The 24,335-nt window shown below is 39.4% G+C and overlaps 1 protein-coding gene across 1 annotated transcript in view; it reads right to left on the reverse strand.

Annotated features, from left to right (window-relative positions):
- The window catches only part of ppil2 (peptidylprolyl isomerase (cyclophilin)-like 2), a 27,641-nt gene that overhangs the window by 2,339 nt on the left and 967 nt on the right, over positions 1-24,335 (reverse strand). Inside the window, exons 3-18 of the mRNA XM_034872859.1 lie at positions 23,456-23,501; positions 23,069-23,131; positions 22,076-22,127; positions 21,071-21,122; positions 20,593-20,684; positions 20,037-20,126; positions 19,877-19,952; positions 18,438-18,598; positions 15,644-15,719; positions 15,205-15,311; positions 11,565-11,654; positions 9,286-9,319; positions 4,606-4,723; positions 4,009-4,065; positions 1,421-1,493; positions 475-537 (exon numbers count right to left, since the gene is read on the reverse strand). Of these exons, the coding sequence (XP_034728750.1) occupies positions 475-537; positions 1,421-1,493; positions 4,009-4,065; positions 4,606-4,723; positions 9,286-9,319; positions 11,565-11,654; positions 15,205-15,311; positions 15,644-15,719; positions 18,438-18,598; positions 19,877-19,952; positions 20,037-20,126; positions 20,593-20,684; positions 21,071-21,122; positions 22,076-22,127; positions 23,069-23,131; positions 23,456-23,501 (1,250 nt within the window). The remainder of the gene's footprint in view (positions 1-474; positions 538-1,420; positions 1,494-4,008; positions 4,066-4,605; positions 4,724-9,285; positions 9,320-11,564; positions 11,655-15,204; positions 15,312-15,643; positions 15,720-18,437; positions 18,599-19,876; positions 19,953-20,036; positions 20,127-20,592; positions 20,685-21,070; positions 21,123-22,075; positions 22,128-23,068; positions 23,132-23,455; positions 23,502-24,335) is intronic.

The raw sequence follows: 24,335 nt of genomic DNA on the forward strand, positions 1-24,335 counted from the left end.
TGGAAAATGGCTGCAATGAAACAAAGAGTGAAAAATTTAAAGGGGTCTGAATACTTTCCGTACCCACTGTATGTCTGTAATGTCACTTGCTGTATTAGGCCAATGTGGGCAATGTTGAAAATCAATTGATCTTTAAGACAATATTGGACTTCTATTGGAGGATTTTTGTATCAATTTGATAAAGTTGCTTTGATTCATTTCATTTAAATGTTTCTAAAGCAAATCAAAAGCAAAAACATGTTTTCTTTTTGTATGTTACTTGGTGTGCAGAATGATATTTGTGCAGAGTGTTGTGCTGCAGTGCAGAACAACAATGAAAATGTGTCTCTGTTGGCATTGCACTGTAAGTACACACACTCATTATTGGTAGACATCCAACACTCCACAGATAGGGCTTCCCTGTGTGATTGAAACGGGTACATCCTAAAGTCAGTATTGTTATTGTTCAAACAGACGGAGAGCTACATTACAAACCTTCGCGTCAGCTTCTTCGTACGGGTCCACAAACACAGTAGCACTTATGAGCTTGATCTCCGACTGTAAAACAGACAAGCAGAAGAAATTGGGATCCAAAAAGCGCATGGCTCACTCAAAATGAATAGTAAATATTATGTTTTCTCGTGCTAGTCACAATCAAATGATCTGTAAAGATTATGTTCTATCAAAAACCAGGCTCTTGTGGCCGGTTTTCTCAGATGGTAGAGGAGGCACACATTCAGTATGTATGTATGTATGTATGTATGTACGTATGTACGTATGTATGTATGTATGTTTATTCCTCGACGCAGAAGGTCCAGTGTTCGAGTCTGACCTGTGACTGTTTCCTGCATATTTTAACCTCCCATCTCTCTCACCTTTCATATCTGACCTGTCCTACCAATTAAAAGCAGAAATGCCACCCCCCCCCCCCAAGAAAGCTCTCAAATATCTACCACATGCTTACATGTTTCAATCACATCCATTTAAATAACAAACTTTTGGAGATTTAGTTTTTGTGAGGAAAATGAGATATTGTCATCAATCTAAACTTTGAAAAAACATTGTATCTGCCTTTGTTATGTTTTACAGCGCATTTGTAATTTAGAATAAAAGAATGACTCCTGAGAAGAAAAAAGAAGACTCACTCCTGCTTTTCTTTGCAAAGACGGCATGATCCATGTAAGGGTCAAAATGCGGTCATGGCACTAAAACCGAGACTTACACTCCTCAACTGCTTTTAATGCTAGTGATCTAATGACCCTGATTCTACAGTTACACTTTGTAATTTACTCTGGACAGGGGTATCGGCTACATTTCAACATTGTAAAATGAGACGTAATTTGACCCAAATAAAAACCTGTGGAAGGATATTTCTACACACGTACATGTCAGAGTCAAATACAATTAATTTGAAGCCCATGTAGACATTCCTAAATCCTACCTTTGGTTTGTCTGATTTGGGATCACTTTCCACATTCTCTATGGCTGTGAGTGCCTCAAATCCACCAACAACCCTGCAAAAATAAATAAATAAATAAAACTCCATGACATCAATCCTTCATGACAAGTCCTGTATAATAAAATGTAACCACTAGAGGCAACAGTTGACTAAACTAATTACTAATTCAGACACTTTTTTTTTTACCAATCAAAATGACAAATATCCCACGTATCCTGTAAAGACTGATGTGTTCAATATGACAAGAGGGCTGTAGGGTGGTTTCGAGGAGTAAGATTCAACAAAGTTTAAATTCCAGTGACACCATCCATCCTGCAGAAGTGCCCTTGAGACCAACACCAAAACCCCTCTCATTTGAAGGGCTGCTGAACTGCAGTTGACTCTGGACTTGACCAGTAGAGGATGATGTGAGAATTCAACTTTTACTTCCTGTTCGGACTAGCAATAGTACGGAAAAGAGAATGTGTGTGTCGCTAAAAGGTAAAGGTGAGAAGATACGATACAAAGATACAATCTAGGGAAATCAGTTTAAAGGTTTTATGAGATGCCACACTACAGACACTAGAGATATTTCCTCTTATAGTTGCTAAATGCTCCACTATGTTCACCAGCTAGTCTCTAACTGTGTGTCTGCTGCTGAGCAGGTAGTGTGGGTTTTTATTAGAGCTGCACAATTATTTGCAGTTTTAGCAAAAACGCAATACGGACTAGTCAAAATCACAGAGGGGGAACAATATTTGTTGAAGTCAAAATATGCATCAAACTATTCTCAATTAAGTATTGTGGTGCTGCAGAGATGGCCTGGCCTACAAATCATATCTTACTGAATAAAGAAAAAAAACAAATTTGGTGCAGATTCTTGCAATAATCATTTTAATTTCAATATTATACAATCATACAATATTATACAATATTATACAAAGTATCATAAATCATATCGCAATTGCAGACACTTATTATTATTATTATTATTATTATATTATTATCAGTCAATAATGTTCACAAACAGGCGCCCCGAGTAGTTTGGGGTTTGGTGCCTTGCTCAACAGCACCTTGGCAGTGCCCAGGCAAGGCACCCAACAAATATAAGATAAAAATGTTCATTGGTTCACCAGAACCAAGCATTAAACAAACCTGCATACTACCATATCAACCTGCAATGGTATAGTAAGTATAACATTTAGCTTCTGGGGAATTTGAGCAGACCTCGGTATATTTCTCCGACAATAGTGAACAAGAGTTGCTGTTAAAAGCTAATGTTTATAGTCTTTGTTATCAGCACACTGGCCTTATGGCGTAAACAAAGCAGAGCAAAAACAACCGCTGAAGATATAGGGTCTGTCAAATGCTGAAGGCCAAGAGGCCAATCTGTCAGCGACTCCCCTGCTGCAGAGCACTTTAAGAAGTTGTTCTCGCTTTGCTCTTTTAACTGCAAGGTCTTTATCCAGCTGCTCCTCTTACCATGTGTGGAGTGAGAAGATCCACAAACAGTACAGCCAATTGCTAGCAGGGGGTGCTTCTCAGGCCACGTGCTCTGCATTCCACATGCTGTTGTTGTTTACTTTAACCAAGATGATCTGGCAATTTGCAATGTCATTTGGACATTCAAGCAGTTTCCAGATCATTATTAGAAATATTTTTTAATTGCAAATCTAGTTAGATCAAAAGCAGCAATACTTCCCCCAAAAACAGATACCCAAACTGTAGTCTTGGGTATTTCCCTTTTAGCTCATTTAGCAAGAACAGCTGTATCTCTGGTGTTAAACTGGACAATAAGGGTTTGCAATATGAATAATATAATTTGGGACATTGTTGCTGGATTATACAACAGGCTAGGGATGTCTTGACAGTGTCCATTGTTCTCTGTGTAATCAGCACACGCTCTCCATTACTTGAAAAAGTATTAGAAAGTACTGCACTTTTTTAAAATTGTTCGGGGTAAGTCAGCTGGACCAGTAATTATACAGGTTACTGTAGAAAGCACATACAAATGTCTGAGCTATTCTGGTGGGACAGGCTAGGGACAGAGAGGGGAAAGCTGCAGAAGGATGTTTTTATTTTCTTATTCTGGCGGGGGGTGGGTGGGGGGGGGGGTTTCTTCACATTTTCCAGAAAGCTGCCTACCACAGGTTTAAAGTGATAAACTACCTGGCTTTGGTTACACCTTTAACAATCAGACAAAAAGAGTCCAGTCTGATTTGGATTTCAGAAAAACCTTTCTCCGTGAAAGAGTCTACATAATGTATAGATCAGGTGAAGTGGACCGCCACCGCCAATCCCATTAAATGTGCAAAGAATACCGTCTGGGAAGGATAAAAGCTGGCCGCGGAGGTTAAAGCAGAATCTTTTTAAGTGTGTTGACCATGTTAAGAATCAGTCAGCTAAAAGCAGTCTGAATATTTTTAGACAACAGCAGCTAGGGCTTTCTCCAAAAAGACCACCACTTCAGATCATGCTCAGCACGCACAGAGAGAGAGAGAGAGAGAGAGAGAGAGAGAGAGAGAGAGAGAGAGAGAGAGAGAGAGAGAGAGAGAGACAAATCAAGACACACACAGACACACATGGTTTACCTTCCAAATATTGTGTGCTTCCTGTCGAGGTAGGTGCATGACCGGAACGTGATGAAGCTGAGAGAAAACAGAATTTAAAAAAAAGCATTTCGTAAATATGTTAGGTACAGTAAATTAATATGTGAAAACTAATGGACACAAACAAGAAATCTAAAAGGCAGCTTTGCCTTTACAGCACAGTCCGTTAATCTGTTTAGAGGGATTAAACTGGTTGACAACTACATCAATAACAACTATTTCACATAAATGTTAAATAGGAAGGACATAATTAACTTAAAAAGCAAGTTTTACCGTATGCATAGAACTAAGTCAATAATCCAATTTTGGATTTATGAGGTGTCAACACTTCCTTTACTAAACATGATGCCAAAAATGACTATGTTACCCACTAAAAAAGTTAATACTATAATATATAGCAGGTTTTTAGGCATCCAATAGGTGTGATGCAGGATTCTTTTCATGAGTTATTTGCCTGTAGGGCCACAACAAATAAAAAATAAAATAAAAAAACATAATTCTCTGCTGACTGACTTTCTAGTACAGAACGATTGTTTTAAAGTTTACACTTTAAAAAAAAGAAATAAAAGAAATACTTACAACTGAGATTTGTTGGTGTTTGGGCCAGAGTTTGCCATGCTGAGAATCCCCCGGCCGGCATGAGACAAGTTGGGCCGAAACTCATCCTTAAACGGTTTTCCCCAGAAGGATTCTCCTCCTGGGAAGGAAGATAGAAAGTGAGTGAAGGAAAGAGGCAAAAAAAAGAGAGTTAACAATTTTTTATTCTATTACTATTATTATTATTATTGTTGTTATATATTTAAATTTCAGCAACATCTTTGCAGGAAAGTTTTTGTTGCTGTTAAGTTTTATAACTTCACTTCCCTCCAGTCAGCTTAACAGTGAGTGTGGTAATGTGTAATTTGCAGTTAAAGACGTTATGTGTTTCTGTCGGTGAAGCTTGAATCTTACTACAAACTAAAGACCTTTTGCACAGAAGTCATTCTGACAGGTCATAAGCAGGGAGAGCACAGTTAATAACATTAACGATGGCTGCGTTCCCTTTTGGTGTGCTTCTGTTTCAGGGCCCTGGTGTTATGCATGCTGGCTTGCTGGGACACTTAAAATGGAACAGAGCCATGGTAATGGTATCAGTTACATTTGTACTACAACAAGTCACAATGTCTATTGGGGTGTCCCAATACAGTCAGCTCATATTTCAGAAGGACATACAATATAGGGTTTACAGTTCGACACACTTGCCAGATTTTTTTAAAGTTAAAAAAAATATGGTGTTTCCCTAATTATTCATTCTTGGGCAAAAACAGTGTATTCAAGTTAAACAATGTCTCAGTCTTACAAACAGATCTGATTATCTAGATAAATAACTGCATTTGATTTTATTTAAAAAAGGCACCATGTGAGACTACGGTTTATTGTTTTAAAGAGCACATCCCTGTTGTTAATTTCACAAACACAGGGAAAAGTGGGTTCCCGAGTGAGGAAATACATTCCGGTTGACTGCCGGGAGCAGAGGATGATGTCAGCTAGATGCAACAATAAAGATTGTCCATGTCTATCAAATGAAGGGAGGGTTTCTTTCTTTCCCACTGATCAACAGTTAACTCGCCAATAAACATAGCAAACCATGGGGGAAAAGGAGCCTGCTAGGTGATGTACAAAAATTCAGGTTTTATTAACTTAGCTTTGGAAATGTTCAGCAAGAAAGGACATTTATTTAAAAGTCCCATGACATAGTGCTTTTTGGATGCTTTTACATGGGCTTTAGTGGTTCCTTAATACCATATCTGAAGTCTCTTTCCCAAAATTCAACCTTAGTGAAGAATTACAGAAACTAGAGCCAGTCCCACAATGAGCTTTCCTTGGGAGGTGCAGTATACTAGCCGCACCTGAGGTGGTGTGCGGCGATGTGATGTTAACGTAGATTTCGCTGGCGCAACACTATTGTTTTTCCAATGGTGCACGACAAAGTGAAAACAGGAAGCCTGAACAAGCTCAGGGTAACCGAATGGCAGGACTCTCTTTTGTAAACTCACTAGGTTAAGAAGAGCTATTTTTTGGTTATAGTTCTGCTGTTGTTTACCTTTTGTCTTCTTCTTCTACTCTGTAGAAATATCAAAGTCGGTAGCCTTTCCTAATTAGCGCCACCTCTGTTCAGGAGAAGACTGCAACTAGTGTAGCGACCACCACGCAGGAGTATAAATAGTTAGGGCACTCTTACGGCGTCACATTTGTGCGTGCCAGCTCGACTGGGGCTACTGAAAAAAGGAATTTATGATGTGCCATTTCTCTGTCTATAGCTTTAAATGCTATTGGCTTGCAAACAATGCCTTGCTTGTTTGCAAGCCATGATGTCTCTCTCTCTTTCACATGGGTGGGCCAAATTTAAAGCAGAGATGGATGGAGACCTTTCCCCTTATGACACCATAAGGAGCAAGATTCCAGATCAGCCTGCGTTTAAATTTTCTCAAAGGCAGAGCAGGATACCCAGAGTTCGGTTTACACACATCGCCACTTATAGCTACTGGGAAACTATAGGCAGGCTAGGGCAACTCATTTTAATGTTACCTCAAAATGACATGGGACCTTTAACATGGCCTCAATGAGTTTTGGTAGGAAACAAATTGGATGTCATAATAACTGAGGTCATTTAAAAGAAACCTCCACAGAGCACTTTAAATGTACAAACAAAAACATCCTTGTTTAGAAAAAAGGAGACTTTAAACTTGGTTGGACAAACACTTCTCACTTGAAATCAACTCAAACATCTTTGGAGAAACTGATGCGGAGGATGCTGCTGGTAGGACAAGGCCTTTTGCCCGTTAGAGAAAGTCATTATGTGGGCACTTTTAAGCAGAAGTCCGCTGACCGTTCACACGGTCATTTAATTGCTTCATCTGGGATCTAATGTGCAGTACGTTAACAGAAATGAGTCCCCTTTGGGGAGTAAAACTAATACGATTGAGTTAATGTAGTGTTTAATTTTTAGCTCCAGTGCATAAGGTTACATTTTTTATATTGCAAAATATAATCAAACCAGTTAAAATGATTTAGTTTGTATGAAAACAACGCAAATTACTGGCTCTACCAGGACCATGTATTCAAATTACTGCCCTAAAATTAGACACTGTGTATTTTCATGAGACATGTTTGCCCTTGCACATGGAGCCATGTTGAGAGCCTTCCGCTGTGAATCATTAATTTAGACTGACTTAATCATTAAGAATCATCAAGATGAGTATACAGGAATACGCACTGCAGGAGCTTATTGGCTCCAGGCAGCAGGAGAGGATTTATAGGCCTGAGGTGTGTTTCACTGTCCTACCAGCTGCTGTACGTGTGCAGTGCATTAAACTGTACATTATTACAGTATGTGCTGTATGTGCGTGCTCATGCTGAAGTGTAAATGCAAACCAACCAATCAACCCTTCAGAGGCTTTCTGCAGCTGTCAACTTCCCTGGTGGTATTTCTGCACAATTTATCAATTTGTCATTGCTGACATTTTAAAGTACGACTGTATCACAAATGAAGGTATAGAGGGAAGGGGAGAATGAAGGGGGAAATTAATTCTCACCTAAGAGTTAACCAATAAATAACTCTGGATTCCTTCTGATGTTAAAGCTATAGGGCGTAGTTTATGTCTCCCCCATGAGGAATTCTAAGTTACGACAACAATTCTGTCGGTGCATCCACATGATACAAGCCTTCCGTGATCATGCTTCACCTGTCCCCTCCTCCACACAGTTGCTAAATAGCCAAGGAGGACACGGAGGATTAAAAAAACAAACATGATGAACTCTTTACTCAAGTTTCTGCGTGCAAAGGTCGCCGGACGACACCAATTTGTAAACACGGCTATCCTGAGAACTACAGAGAGAGTTTTGTGTATCCAATACCCTTACCTGGCTTTGTAAAAACTCATTTGGGTGAGTGGAACGGATGCTCATTATTATAAAAAAGTTACGCACTACAGCTTTAATCTAATCCCTTGAATCAAAACCAACAGTACAAGCTCAAACTTTGACCAGGTTTAACAGGTAAGAATGGCGTAGTATTCAAATATCTTCCACTGACTGTCAGCAGTCAAGCATCTCCAATAATGAATGCATTATTTGGGCATTTCAAATATGTGAGCATGTGCTACTCTTGTGTTGTATGTTGAATGTGTCTTGGGATTTCATTTCAAACTCAATGTTTAATACATTTTTCTCAGTAGCAAACCATCTGGTTCGGAAGCGTTTAAGATAAATGAGGCTCCTCTAAACTTGTGGAAAGTGGTAACGCTACAGTGAGCAGTCTGCCTGCATGTGTTATTATATGATTCACTCAAAATGTGTGGGCAATTTCTGTAGGTTCATCATCATGTTTTGCCATCTCCATCCCCTGCTAAAAAAAACAAAAAAAAACACTCAACTCACTGATCGCCCCTTGCTTTTTTTCCTCCAGTGCTCCTGCATCTGGTGTTCAACTTTAACACTGAATGTAGACAGACATATTATGTCTTCAAATAGCCGAATATCAAAGAAAATGTGTCACTCTGCTTTGATCTGCACAAGTTAAAGATATTTCAAACATACAGAATGAAAACATGAAAATGGGTGACATTAGCCCAAAGCTTCGTGGCAACTGCATTAGTAGAGTTTTTGTTCTTGATGATGCACACAATGACATGCTATTAACTGCACCACCACGGCATGTTACAGGACTGTGGTACTAAGGAGAAAGCCCACTTTAAAAGGAGGTATTCATGGGTTGTGTGCACACGTTGTTCAGTCCAGGTGATGAGGAAAACCTTTATCCAGAGGCCAGAAATTCTGCACCTTCATAAATCTGTCATGGTGGACGACGCATTTTGTGTAGTGTTCAGACTCCCAGAGACACAAAGCACACACTGTGCTGCAAACTCTCAGAGCAGCACAGATCACATGAAGGCAGGAAATTAACCGTATGAGGCCTTGAAGTCAATAACACTGAGCGGCCTTTTAAAAACAGGAACATTACACCAAATGCTGGTTTATTAAATGTTCTCCACATCCCTACACTCAGCCTTCATTCATTTACAGCATCTCTCTGTCTTTGTGTGTGTGTGTTGTCTGTACTCCTATGTGCCTTCACAGAGTATATTTAGTAACACTCTTCACTTGCATCTTGAGTTACAAGCGGTATTTACGCAAAGCTTCCAAAAAGGAACTATTAATAATTCAACAGAGGGGTGTTATGTAATTCAAAATGTGGTTAAAGTCCAGTCCTCATCTTACCTGTGCCGGTGCCAGTGGGGTCCCCTCCTTGAATCTGGAAACAAAAAGAAACTTTGTTAGGTTCGGATGACGTCACCAGCTAAAAGAGTTGCTCCTATTATATACTAGGAATGTCTCATTTCTGTAAAGTGGTCTAATGAGACATCAAATCAACCTTACTGTATTTCCTTTTGTCACATATCCAACTTAGAAAGCAGGCCCCATGTAAGCGCGACTAGGTAGTCGCTGACAAAGGAGATTTGCCTCTATTGTTCATTGTTGAGGCTCAACTTTACCATTATTGTTTTAATATATACAGAGTACTGCTCTGTGCATTTCTTTGGACTTCTTGTTTAAAGATGCTCTGGGGGATTTGGCCACTAGTGCTGCTGATTGTCCCTGTACTGTTTTTGTCCAACAATGCATATTACCAACATGCGCAAAGTGCTGGCAAAATACAAATTTCCGCCAATAGTATCTCCCACTTTGTGGTTAGAAATTATTTGTCCGACCACATACTGCAACATCGAATGGAGAGAGCAAAAAGATAACGAACTAAAACATGTAAATAATGGTACAGACTCACGCGTGAGGCTAGCATGGCCTATAACTGGTCGTTATAACCCCTCCGCAGGAAACTTGTGACCAAATGCAGCACACACACAAACACCAAAAGGTGTGTTTTTTTTGTAGCCAAAACCAGAAGACACATTTTGTTTCAAAAGAAGCCGGATGCAGCTAAATAAAACACTGTTGGCTAAACTAAACTCTAAAAGCGGCGGGTTTGTTCAGGACACCCCCCCCCCTCTGTCACTAGCAATGATGACGCAGTGATTAGTGATGATTCTCTCTGAACAATCAGTAGACTGCAGGTTTTCACGTCACCTTTCGGAATCCCCTCAGCTCGCTTGAAACCTCGACAGAGGTCATACTAAAAAAAAAGTACCTGCTGGAAGGTACCAGGTACTTTTTTTCATGATAGAAAACCAAAAAAGGCGAGTAGACTCGAGGTGAGTCAATCAGGTATCATGTAACGGAAAAACGCCATTATACAACCACACTTCAAAATATCTGAACCGTCACTTTAAGTCTGATTTACTACCTTTTAGCACAAATAGCCAGAACAGCTTATCTGGATTATCCCTTGTAGTATACAGAATCTAGTTACATTGAATTCAACATTTTCAAGTAAAAACTGACTCGGAAATAACTGCAAAAATGGCGTAAACGTGGAATACTACCAATGCCTACTTCAAAACGTGAATGAAAAGGTTTCATGAGATATTAGAAGAAATGTATTCAACATGTTTGTTGCACTATAAGGTTATATCAAAGCCGATTAATGCATTTATGTTCCCTGACTGCATGGATACAGCAGGTTTAAAGAAACTTAAACTACGCTGTGGTACCACTACCTCGACAAACTCAACAGTTGCATCATATCAGAGTTGAACATTCCTACTCACTGTTTGAGCCTGAGGGGTAGCAGCCTTGATGGGCCTCTGACGTTTAAAAGTATAACTATCAATTTTTTAAAGAAGTATCATCTCAGGATGTTCTGTACATTTGCAAGGTCCTGAAACGTGTTTCAAAAAAAAGGAAAGTGAAGGCCATGATTCCGTTCCCATTAACAAACTGTTTTATTGGTGTGAAATTTATCTCTCCGAGGCTACCCTCTTGTCCTTCCTTCAGCTGTGGAGGATAAGTCAAAAGGCGTAACTGGCAAAGTAATTACGGATAAACAATTCGCAGCTTGCCACTGTGTGTGAACACCGCGGGACAGAATTAAAAATGTGTCCCCTTGAGACCAGATGTCCACTCAGAGCCACTTTAAATTACAGGAGACGCTGATCTAAAATACACAAAACAAGCAGCAACTGATCTGAGAACTGTATTTCAAACACACAATCTGGTTTAGGAAGCTTCAGTTGGAAGAAAGGCTGTTTTTAATCATCTTCGAGCATTAAACACTAAAATAGGCCACTCTATATAATCTAATAGTGCCACTCTAGCAGTTAGGCGAGCATTAACATCTGTTACAAAGTGACGCACGTTTGTCACGGAAATAAAGGCTGGACAACAATAGAGCTGTTTGGAGCAGTTTGTGAACAGTGTTTTCTCTGGAAAGTCCCTTTAGGTGGACTTTGGGCTTTTTCACTTTGTAAACCTATAACGCGAACAAAAAAAGATATACAGCACAATAAAGGAAAGGGGAAAAGCCATAAAGTATAGTATGAGCACTTTAAGTACAATGGTGTGGTGGAGGTAAGTAAAGGTAAAAATGTAGTCAAAATCCTTACCATGAAATTTCGGATGGATCTGTGAAAGACTGTTCCATCATAATAGCCTTTTTTACACAGACGGATGAAATTCTCTCCAGCTTTGGGAACCTTGAGGAAAAAGTATTCAGAGATTACTGAAAACCGTGCTTAAGTTATTTGAGTAGTGAGTAGCATTGAGCCTAAACAAAAGTGAAGCAACAGAGTGTTGTCAGAAATCACAGCAGAGTCTTCTGGAAGTGATGTGTGCCCAAAACAAAAATCAATAATGTCTGTGATACTGTAAGAGAGCCATTGATAAACCCTGTAATATTCCTGCAGTCACACTCTGGGTCTTGTAACATTTAGATAAACTGGATTGTGAATGTCAATACCTGTCTGAAGCCACTTTACTTCAAACAACCTGGTCTGATGTAATCTAATGGGGACAGAAGGTTGTCCTTTTTGAAAAACACAGCCATAAATTGACAAAAATGTTAACCACAGTAAAAGGGAACTTATCATTCAACATGTTTATAATATGCCAAAAAAACAAATCGGTAATAAATGCTAGATAATAAAATGGCATCTCTTCATACCTGACTAAATCTCACATACAGTATATAGTTTACAGTAGACAACCTTTATAAAAATGAATAGGAAACTACTGCATAGAAACACCGAAAATATACCAGCAGTGTTAAGTACTGCAAAAATATCAATTTACTACAGCCCACTGTTCAGTGCTGATTTATTGTTCAACTGTGATTCTCTAATGTTAAGGGGCTTAATAACAGAAGGGATGACAGAGCCATTTAACTCCATCACCTTTGTACACAGCTGCCTTTAGTGACGGGAGTCTCAGATTACATTGGCCAGCTACAGAAGCCGGTAATATCTCACCTTCTAGGTAGAGCTGACAGCTTTGAAGTCACATAAACAGTCACTCAAATGTAAACTCTGAAACTCTGCGTGACCTGTTAGAAAGTTGTGTTATACACACGCACAAGTCTGCAGTGAAGTAGAGTTCAACTGCTGCCTCAGGCGGCATGTATCTATACTGCTGGAAGCAGTCTGGTAAAAAGCAAAGTTTTGTTGGAATTTTTCCTCGCTTGCTGAAGGTAAATCATCACAAAAGTACCCAATGAGTGAGGCTAATTTTGACTGACTGGCACTGTTTGAAATGAGGCGGTATTTGTCCCCAAAGCGGGAGGCGTAGCTTTGACTGTGACGCCGGTCAGGTCTACTGTTATGAACATCAACAGCATTTCACTCTTTCCCCTTGGCAACAATTGGTGGTTTCCAAGAATCACCAGATGCTCTCGTGCTCTATTTTTATTCATTGGCCTATCACTGTGTGACAGGTTCGTCTAAGCTCTACTGGTCCTATTTCCCGCTACGTCTCAATTTTGCTACTGGGGTCAACACTCTGCCTCTTTTCCCTCTGTTATGAATCCTAGATTGCCAAAGCACTCTGGTACAAAGAGGCGCATTGTTTTAAACCACTAGGCATACAAAACGGATAGACTTTAACCATTTTAGACATAAAATAGATTACTGGAATGGAAAAAAGACCTAAAAAAGGTTATCCAATGACACATGAGATTATTATTATTATTTTCAGCGGTTTGCCGCTACTGTCATCCTAATCCTTTTTTAACCAGAATCTTTTACGTCAAAGATTTCTATCTGCTGCTGCCCTGTAATGATGTTTAACGTAGCGCGTCTGCAACCCATGCTTTTATGTGTGTTTTTGTGTGCGAGTTAGAGCCTGAGAATGTTTAAAATGCAATCCAATCCAGCCTAATGGCAGCTGCAAGTTTCCACTGCACCCAAAGGAAAACAGCCAATCAGAGCAGAGCAGCCTCTGAGGCTTTGTCCATGACTGCTTCTGTGTCAAACTGTAAAACCAGGCAGCCCTAACCAAACATGAGGTTCTGTTAAGAGTCTGGCACTCCTTCGCCGATTTCTAAGAAACTTTAGTGTTCAGCTGTAAAAATGAGAAAGTTTGTGACAAGTTCAGCCAAAACCAATACCGTCTATCGGCCAACCAGCCAGAGCAAGAATTCACATTTAAAGCTTTTTTTTTTACAGATGTGACAAAAGCATGTTTTTGGAAAATGACCAACCGTTATGTTACACTCCTTTTTACCCAACCTTTTAACATGAAAGCATCTGAAGAATATTGTGCAGGGTAATGACTACTCTGTGTCATAACAGAGAGAGAGAGAGAGAGAGAGAGAGAGAGAGAGAGAGAGAGAGAGAGATATATATATATATATATATATATATATATATATATGCACTATTGTATATTGGTTGTTGACACTGTAAAGGGATTGCTTCAATCTTGTTGCACAGGTATTGCACATGTGTAGGACAATAAAGGCATTCTATTATTTATATGCAATGTGTGTGCACACACACACACACACACACACACACACACACACACACACACACACACTTATTTTAACACTGAATTTGTTTTAAATGGTCGTTTCATTTCAAATTCAAAGATAACATTGGGAATTTGTGTTAGATTTAGAAAGGGTTTTGGAGGACTAAAATGTAAATTCTGATACCTCGTCCTATTCTAGCCTCCATTAAGGTGAAGCCTATCTACTGTGTCAAGGGGAGAGGCTGCGTCATCCGGTTTTGAACATCTGCCCTCTCACACTTCACCCAAGTTGGGGACAACAAGAGCAGGGGCAACCAACCAAAACATCCAAAGCTGGGCAAGAAAATAGGCACTTTACAAAGAGCCGCGCTCTGGATTTGGGTGACTGACCGTGTTAGTGACAGTGAAGCGGCACTCATTAATTCATAAACAGCAGGCCACAAATAGAGCTGCAATCTTGTGTGGAAACCACTGGGGAGGAGGAGGATGGGGGCGCAGAGGGCAGGTTGTCCAACCACAGCCACTTTCACCTCATTATTCTGACTCGACAGCTCAGAAGCCAATGAAAACCAAGCGCGTGGTTACCAGGGCAGAAATGCATTCCTGGAACTCGTGCTGTCTCTCTGGAGCCGCACACCTGACTTTAAAAAAGGAGGCACACAAGAACACATTTCTGCCGTGATGTAAACTTGGCAACCTGGGGGACAGATTCTGCAAGACGCTGATTTCAGTGTTTTGGATGTGTCACCCTAAATACGATTTAACAACCAGCTTGGGCCAAACCTACATTGCAAACAACATTTGAAAACCTTATACCAGCTAATTAAGCGGTCAATCTCAATGTCAAAACACTAAGCCTTATTTATAAAACTATATATTTTACTGGTCAGCATTATTGTTCTCAAACGTTTACTTAGCAAAAAAGATAAAAATGATATCAGCTCCTATAAAGGCTTAAAGAAGTACTTCTTTTTATATAATTTATCTTTTCAACATCTTTCCAGCCCTATAAATAGACCTGACGGAAAGTCCCTCTTTATTTGGAATTCTATCCTTCAATAATCAGAAAGTGTAAAAAAGAAACCTGTGAGGACTGTCAGCTCAGTAAAATAAGGTTGGTTACTTTCTCGGTATCGGAAGTTGAGGAGCTGTAGAAAATAAGGCTTTGGAAGCATTTTTCTCCAATATTAAAACATTTTTTCTTCTAATTGTTTTGTCAGTGATTTTCTGTTTGCTTTGCGTGTGTGTGTGAGTGAGAGAGAGGAATATACGCGTTATTACCTTATCACAGTGCAACTCAAGGTTCAGGTCTCCCTTGTTTGTGTGTAGACGGACGTAGCCTTTCTTCTTCACGTACTGGTAACGCACAACGTCGTCTGCAATGGCATCTATAGCATAAAAACACAACATTAGCCATTTTTATGGACATTGTCCTCCTCTTCTGAAGTGTACTAAACCTACTATCCAGTTGCATAACAGCAAATCTCCCCAATGGAGCAGCTAAGAGGCTGACGGGAGAAGAACACACAGTCGAACTGAGCAGCTCCCAGTTGCAGCTACAGTCAGCTGTGTGAGCATGAAGCTGCAAAAGAGCAGGCATGGCTAGCCGGCATCCCCTGGATAGAGAACGATTAAAGCGACTAAAGAAAGAAGAAGAGGTGAATGTTTTGGTCCGCTGGGAATCTGCAGAGGTAGTTTTGTGTGTGAGATGTTCACTTGCCTGCTACTTGTGTTGTTTCAGGAGTCATGGCTGTTGACGTGAAGGAGGAAGAAACAGTGCCTTTAGAGTAGTGGGCCTGGAGAAAGAGACAAAAATAATAAATGACATTTTATGTCCTTTTAACTCTACTTTTAAAACACTACTTCTCCTGTTAATGATTATGTTTGTGATAAGGACTGTGTTGATAAGAAATGGGTAGACAGTTTTTCTTTTTTCAAATAAAAGTAGAGATAGAAAATAGATCCAATTGATCAACTGATCCGGCCTCAAAGGCAGGGCAAGTTTAGTTATTTAACACACTTCAGACACAAAGTCAATTTAAAGATACATGACAAAAAACACAAAATAAGACTATTCAAAAAAAGAAGAGGAAAAAAAACTTTATTTAAGAGGCATAGATGCATAAGAATGTAACATCTTTAACTGACCTTTGGGCTGGGCGATATGGAGAAAAGCAAATATCACAGTATTTTTGACAAAATACCTCAATAGCGATACCGCAATGATATTGTAGTGTTGCTTACACAAAATCTTTACAGATTGAGATTTTTGGTGAATAATCAGCTAAACGCACCTAGAAGGCTCTCTGCTCAGAGGCACTTCAACAGGGCAGAGACGTTCCTGGCTGTTTCCCACATTTCTGGTAAGTGGTGCATCAAGGGCAAACTACTTAAATGACAACCTCTGCAGCTTCTGCATGATTAGGAGAACAGCATCTGCAGCTTTGAGATTCATACAATTTTAAAAAAATACAGTGCATTGGAGGTGCTTTAATGTTCTTTGAGCTTAAATTATAGTAGAATAGCTAAAAAGTAATATACATCATCCTAAAATACCACAACGCAGTGATATTGGGGAATAGTCAGTAGAACTACTAGAATAACAACTTGGGGAGATTGAAGCGGAGATGGGAAAAGGGATTTAAAAAAACTCAAGTCTGCTCTACGGTCCTGGGTGCACATTCTTCTGCTCTAGTTCTTGTGACGGTGCATGAAAGCCCAGACTTTACCCTGTGTGCTCCGTCTGACCTATATTCCCTGTTCTCTCAAATGCTGCCAGAGCATCACCTCGACTGTGAACTGGAGACGGAAAGCAACCAGAAAAAAAAAAAAAGGGAGCAGCATCAAAAGGCAAGGAGCAGCATCAAAAGAGAGGCCATTAAGAAAAGAGTCATGAATGCCATTCAAATTGAGTTCAGCCCCCTTTGTTGTTCACGAGTCACGACACAGTCACGACGGTAACGTGGCCACGGTTGACCTTTGTTGTTACATGTCTGTGTGTTTGTTTCCTCTACAGTTATACCTGACTTATATTGATAAGCATGTGGGAAGGGTACAGTAAGTATTTTTACATAAAGAACTGAAACCTGCTGGATATTTAAAGAGGCCTTTGTTTATTTGATTTCTCTCGCAGACTAATGTTTCCAACCTTGCCATGTTCTAACAAACAAGGTATTTTTGCCTAAAGACCTTGAATATACAATGTAATTCATCTTCCTTATAGCACTGTAAACATTCTTTGTTCTCTGTCTGGATGCAGTTGTTTTTCTTGTTGCTTACATTACTGTCATTGTATTACTGTGTGTTTGGCTCCCTCCTGTGTACAATGTAAAAAGTACATGTCTTCACCAAATGAATGTATTAAAATGCAGCAGCAGCACAACTGAAGAAAGAAAATATTCATTAAAAAAGGATTCTAAAATTGCATTGCAGAGTGGGCAGGGAGGTGAGTTGGGAGGGTCGTCTGCACCTGGCCAACTGGGCGTGGCCTACAGAAGGCATAAAGGCCTGCCCTTCTGGGAGTCTCACTGTCACTCAGCTGGTCCTACGGGAGCATCCCCTATTTTGTTCTTTGTTTGGTTTGTTGCACCTTTCAACAAACTTCACTTCATTTATTCATTCATTCATGCGTGGCAAACACGACTGATGTCTTCTATACTTACACAACCCACTATTACATTTACGTATGTTGGGTTAAGGTATGTTGTTAGGATATTTAGTTGAATAAACTACTTTTTGGTTACATTATCTGTGTGAGACCTCCCTTTTTGTTGCCGGCTTTGAGCCAGGCGGTAACACCACATGTAAGTGATGTTTAGCTGGCTGAACCAGCAGCAGTTGACAAATAAACTCCCATCACATTGGGGTACATTTTTGTTCATCCACCATTCCATTCTATATATTAATATTGTGCATATAAAACTTCCATTCTAAACTGTGTGTTTTTTTTAATAATATATTTTGTAAATACAATTTATTCATCTAATTTTCAAAAAAGAATATGTAAATTTAAACTGTATTCGAGAGTCAGATCCGCTTGAGTCTGTTATGCAACTATTTGTATTGTTTGTAACTTGGAATAATGAGATCATTATTATTTCGTTGCCCTATTTGGACAATATTTATACCTAAATCTATGTTAGAATAAGACTCCGTTTTCATATCACATGTCCTCTGATCATGTGATATGATGACAAAAGAGAAGCGTAATGGGCCACAATAATCCAATACACATGAGGAAGGCCAAAATTGTGTGCCTGATTCTGCACTACTAAATAGTTTTCCTGAGCATTTACGTGCTGTGCAGACTTTAACTTATTTGTGCATATAAAACTTCCATTACCCGGAGGATTTTTAGATATTAAAAGGCTGCTTTCGTTATGGTTTCTCAAGTAAGGGGGTAATACAGAACAGAATAAAGCGTGAGATCAGAAAATGACACTAACTTAACTTTCCCTTTCAATTTCATTTAATATTCCTCTCTCCTTCTCTTGCATCATAGTGGTTTTGCTTACAGCGTTAAATTTGTCCGTCTTCTTGGCCTCTGGTTCCTTCATCGTGGCAGCCAGGATCTGATCCCCCTTGTAGTCTTTGTAGAGCTCAGCTAAGGTCTCCCTGGTCTCAAGATTGGTGGTTTTCAGGTGGTACGCTGGGTCCAGCTTGGCCTTTTCCTCATCTGAACCGAGCCCCGGAAAGGAGAGCAAGTGAAAGGAAATAATTTAATGAAGATTTAACTCCAAAGTTACCCCTGATTCAGGACTAAAAGTAAATTCGCCACAATTTCCCATAACAAATTTCAGAGGTGGAAAGTGACAATATACATTTACTCACGTTACTATATTTATGTAGTTTTGTTGTGTATTTTCTAAGTAGTTTTTATGATAGGTAACTTAAAATGTATTTATTATGTTTTGAGTGAAGCATTGTATTTCGCTACATTACAAATTCCTTCCATTACGGAGTGGAAAAAAACAAAAACAAAAAACTAACGAAAACACAAAAGGAAGAAGAAAAACAATTCAAGCCCCAAACCACAACAGTCATGAATCACTCAGCATCTAGGCTGCCTACCAGGCATCAAGGCTTTCTGTAGGAGACTGAGATCAAGATGGAAGTGGATCAGAGATTGTTAGAAATGCTCGCTGGTCCTTGTCCTATTTTCACTACATGGGAGAGATCCCCCTGCCCCATTTTATAGTTTTTTTTTGTAGGTAAGTACACATTTTATACCTAAAAGGTTATGGCATCACAATTTCCCTTTATGAGGTTTTCATAACATTAATATGAGTTTCCCTAGTCTGCCTATCGTCCCCCAGTGGCTAGAAATGGTGATAGGTGTAAACCAAGCCCTGGGTATCTTGCTCTGCCTTTGAAAAATGAAAGTTGGGCCCCTCATGAGGTCATAAGGGGCAAGGTTACATCCCCTTTCTCTGCTTTGCCTACCCATGAGAGAGAGACATCATGGCTTTCATACGAGCAATGTGGCAGTTGGTCAAGCCCACACCCCCAACCTCCACCTTGCCCCCTCTTCTCTTCAAAAGCTACAGATGCACATACTAAAGGAATGCTCATTGTGGGACTGGCTCTAGTGGCTGTCCTTCTGCACCAAGGCTGAATTTGGGGAAAGAGACTTCAGATATGGTATTAGGGGACCACTAAGGTCTACATGAAGGCATCCAAAGACCATGGTGGTCTTTGGATGCTTTTATATAGACCTTAGTGGTCTTTATATAGACCTTAGTGGTCCCCCTAATACATGGGATCTTTAAAGTGCATTTTAGATGAACTACTTACTGTATTACTTTTACTAGAGTGATTTTTTAGATAGGTAATTTGACTTGTTCTTGAGCAACAGTTCATCAAACCATTGGTGCTTTTACTAGAGTTCAATATTTTAGTACTTTTTCCACCTTTGACAAATAGTTACTTAACAAAAAACTGTTCGATTACCCACCAGGATCCAAAACCTTCAGGTTGTTTTTTACGTGGAAGAAGTCAGAAACATTGAATTTATCCAGGTTTGTGGGGTCCTACAAAGATAAACAAAAACATGATTAAACAAGATGTTTTCCCCCTGATATAACGTGTTTTCAACTTTGCAAACCAAAACCCACCTGAAGCACTATGATGTCCTTTCTGGTGAATTCTTCGTCTGTCAGCAGATCTTTAAAATTTTTGGTCTTAATGTTGAGTTGCTCAACAGCCTGGGTAGAAACAGAAATATTTAAGAGAACAAAAGCCTCTCCTGGCACACACTTAAGGTCAGCTATGTAATGAAAGGGAAAATACTGTTATTTTATGTTAATTTTATTTATTCTTCATTGTTGTTCAAACCGCTTAACAAAGAGATTCATTTCTTTTTGTTTTTTATTAAGGGGCTTTAAAAATCTGAGACAATGAGCCTCCGCTCAGATAAAACTTGAAATAGACACCCCCTCCCTGTGTCATCCTCAATTTGCTAGGAGAAACATTTGTTATACACAAGTCAGTGTGATGTAAGGCCGCATCTCGTGAGCCCATGTGGACTGAGCATCTGCACCATATTGCATGGAAATCTAAATCAATTCCATCTGTGTGTGTGTGGGTGTGTGTAATTTTAGACATGGATCTGTTTTACAAAAAGGTATTTGTGTGAGGATCAATGCAGGGAATGTGTGTGAGTTCACCAACCTCATAAGAAAACACATTGCCGGTGACCTTGTTGGCCACGAAGTGAGAATTATTTGTGAAGACGTTGTACAGAACAGGGCAGTGATACTTTCCTAGAAAAAAAAATAAAGTCAATCAGAAACAAGCAGAGCGCCAGGGTCGCTGTAAATCTGAACTGGCTGAAAACTCATGTCTTCCAGAAGTCAAGAAATACCTCATTTAAAGCGCTCCCTGACAAATTATATCACCTCTCCCACATATGCTTCCTCTACTTGCTTCCTTATCTAATCAAAACAAATTACCCTTTAAAAACACTCTGTCTAATTTTCTTTTTCAAGCCACGCTTACACACAGCAGGGCAGTAAGATAAGAGTGGCTTTGACCTTTTTATTCCAAAACTACTGGCTGATTTTGGTTATGAGAATCAGGAATATAAAGCCCTTATGACAACATCAACTTATTTCCCCCTAGTTTCTACAGACAGCAGATGCATATTTACCATCGTTGTTCTTGGCAAAGTTGAGTTTGATGAGAGACTTTGCTTCCAGTTTCTGTACGAAAGACAAGGACAAGAAAACAGAAAAACATAATGGAAAAGGTTTCCCCATTTCCTTCCATTAAACTCGCACAGACATCATCTTTGTGCACTTCTCTACTTTTGGAATCTTTCAAACTGTGAACCAGAGCTGACGTTTTTAAAACTGAAATTCGTCAGTTTTTATATTCAACTATTTAACGAATAAACTATTCAACAGGAAGACAAGTTCTTCACCTGAACAACTCAAAACCAGTCTTGTATTAAAGTACTTCAAAGCAATACTTGAATAAAAGTACAAGTATCTTACCAGCAAACGACTTTGGTAGGAGTTAAAGTCACCCTTTAGAATATTACTTGAGTAAAAATATTAAAGTATCTGATATTTTTGGCACCCGGATTGCTCAGTTGGTAGAGCATGCGCCCATATATAGAGGTTTACTCATCAACGTAGCGGCTGCGGGTTCAACTCCAAACTGCGGCCCTTTGCTACATGTCATTCTCCCCCTCTCCGCTTTCATTTCTTCAGCTGTGGCTCAAAATGCCCAAAAAAGAATCTTTAAAAAAAGAAAAAAAAAAAGAAAGAAAAAAGGATCTGCTATTTACTGTACTTAAGTATCAAAAGTAATTTTCATATATTTAATATACTTAAGTATTGCATTTTGAAATTGTATTAAATATTCTAGTAGTAGCAGTAGTAGTAGTAGTAGTAATGTTTGTGCCTACCTGCCAAAGAACTGCTTAAAAAATAGCAAGTAACTAAATCTGATAAGATGCATTTCTTCTCTTTGTATGAGATTATGCTGTACATGGTACCTAACATATGAAAGTACTTAATTATAACTCAAATATGCAGGTTCATATTTAAACCAGCAAGAATCTGCCTTAAAAAGATGGCAGTAGATAAAAGGGGAGTAGCAGTCTGTCAACTAAACTGGGCATGCTGCATGATGTCTGCTGTTTGCTCACCTCTCCAGAGATCGGATTAGTACCAAACTTCTTGATCCATGGGACAATGCTCCTGAAACACAAGGCAGAAAGGAAGTGGTCTTTAATAAAAGTACTCAAAATGTGCTCATTTTCGGGTTCACAATTGTATTTAGAGTTTTTTTATAAAACAAAGCAGCTCCTCTTTTCACCCTGTGTGTTGAGCTCTCTGTTTTAGCTACAAAATGAGACATCTGCCTTCTGTTCCATCTTTGTTGGGAGTTGCACATGGGCAGTAGCTAGGTAAGGACTACTAACCATTAGGAAGCAGAGTATAAGGACATGCCACACTAGCAGCGAGGCGAGCATTATAATTTATGTTACAAAAAGACACACATTTGTCATGGAAGTAAAGGCTAGTCTACAATAGAGCAGTTTTTCGGTTTGTGAACAGTGTTGGAGATGTTAAGACCCTTTGTGGAGGACTATGGGCTTTTTCACTTTGTAAACCTATAATGTGCACAAAAAAAGATATATAACACATTGGAAAAAAAAGAAGGGAAAAAGCCAAAAAGCATATTGTGAGCACTTTAAGGTCAAACTAGAAGCAATCGCAAAAGATGTTATCTACAAAATGTTTTATACAACAAACACCATTCATGTTCATCTTATTTTTGGCCTTTAACAATCTAGGATTTCTAAAAGTTCCATGTAACAACAGTTGCAGAGATATTTGGACTAGTGTTAAGTAGACTGACAAATCACGCAACAGACAATGTCAAAGTCCACCTTAAAAACCCTCTAGTACCAAGTCAAAGTGAGCAATAACCCAGTTGATAACTGATTGGTTTGAATAACTAAATAGATCATGAGATTTTAACCTGTTTTTCTTCCCAGGTTTGTCTAGTAGCCGTGTTGGCTATTATATAAACACCCAATGACAGCTGTCAGTCAAAAGGTCACTTATAGTCATAGTAATGCCTATTGTAAAATGTTCTTTAAAAACTAATTATTTTTTTTGCATCATCTACTTACAGCAGGTCAAAGACAACTCCCTCCTCAGTACAGACAGGATACTCAAACGGCTGCAGGGACAAGCTGAAATGTTTCAAAGAAAACACAATATGTCAAAATGGGACAAATGGTATAGAAGGTAGACCAATGTATTGCTCAGCAAAATACCATGTCCAGCCAGATTTTCATAGATTTTAGTGCAAAGATTTTCGACATCTATGTGATATAATGCAGTCACAGAGTTGAGGGAGACTGAGGAGATCTATGAACAAAAGGCTCGGGCCGGTGTCTCTCTGTCTACCAAGGTCCCAAAATTAGATAATGTCAACAGCGAAAACATAGTTGAATAAACCCATACACCGAAGGATACGTTCGCAGGCTGGAGATGGTAAACAAGTCTCTTCTTACCTGCAGTGGTCAAATGGAAGCCGTCTGAAGTTTGCCTGTGGGATTTCTGAAAAGTAAAAACATAAAATGGCATACATTCCCATACAGTACATCCACCCTATTTAGGATGTAAGACATTTTCAAAAACACTTACACACAATAATTTAAAGGCAGTAATGGGTGGAATTGTGGATATCGCAATAGTGTAACTAGCCTCTATCAAATTCAGCGCAGTAGGAAACCCAGAGTTGCCAGTGTATTAGTTGCGCCTACTGTTTTTTTGTTTGTTTTTTAAACACTCTCCTCAGTTAAGACGCTGCAGTCCATCATAACCAAAACCTCACGTAGTAAAAGGTCCCATGGCATGAACATTTATCTTTATGAGTTTTTTTAACATTAATGTGAGTTCCCCCAGCCTGCCTATGGTCCCAGAGTGGCTGGAAATTGCAATATGTGTAAACTAAGCCCTGGGTATCCTGCTCTGCCTTTGAGAAAATGAAAGATCAGATGGGCTGATCTGGAATATTGCCCCTTATGAGGTCCTTCTTCTCCTCCAGAGCTACAGACTCAGAAATGGCACATAAGGAATGCTCATTGTTGGACTGGCTCTAGTGGCGGTAATTCTGCACCAAGGCGTAATTTTGGGAAAGCTATGTCCAATAAGGCCTTAGGGGACCAATAAGGTCTATATAAAAGCATCCAAAGAGCACCAGGTCATGGGACCTTTAAAAACAGTTTCTCCCTGACTTCAGTGGGCCTAATCAACAAGGCCCGGGACACGCACTGACAGACTTTCAACCCTGACCATTGCACATTATATTTTTATATATATACACTACCGGTCAAAAGTTTGGGGTCACTTACAAATTTCCATTCCACTCCATTATAGACAGGATACCAG

The sequence above is a fragment of the Etheostoma cragini genome, chromosome 5 (genome assembly GCF_013103735.1).
Source record: "Etheostoma cragini isolate CJK2018 chromosome 5, CSU_Ecrag_1.0, whole genome shotgun sequence".
NCBI lineage: Eukaryota > Metazoa > Chordata > Actinopteri > Perciformes > Percidae > Etheostoma > Etheostoma cragini.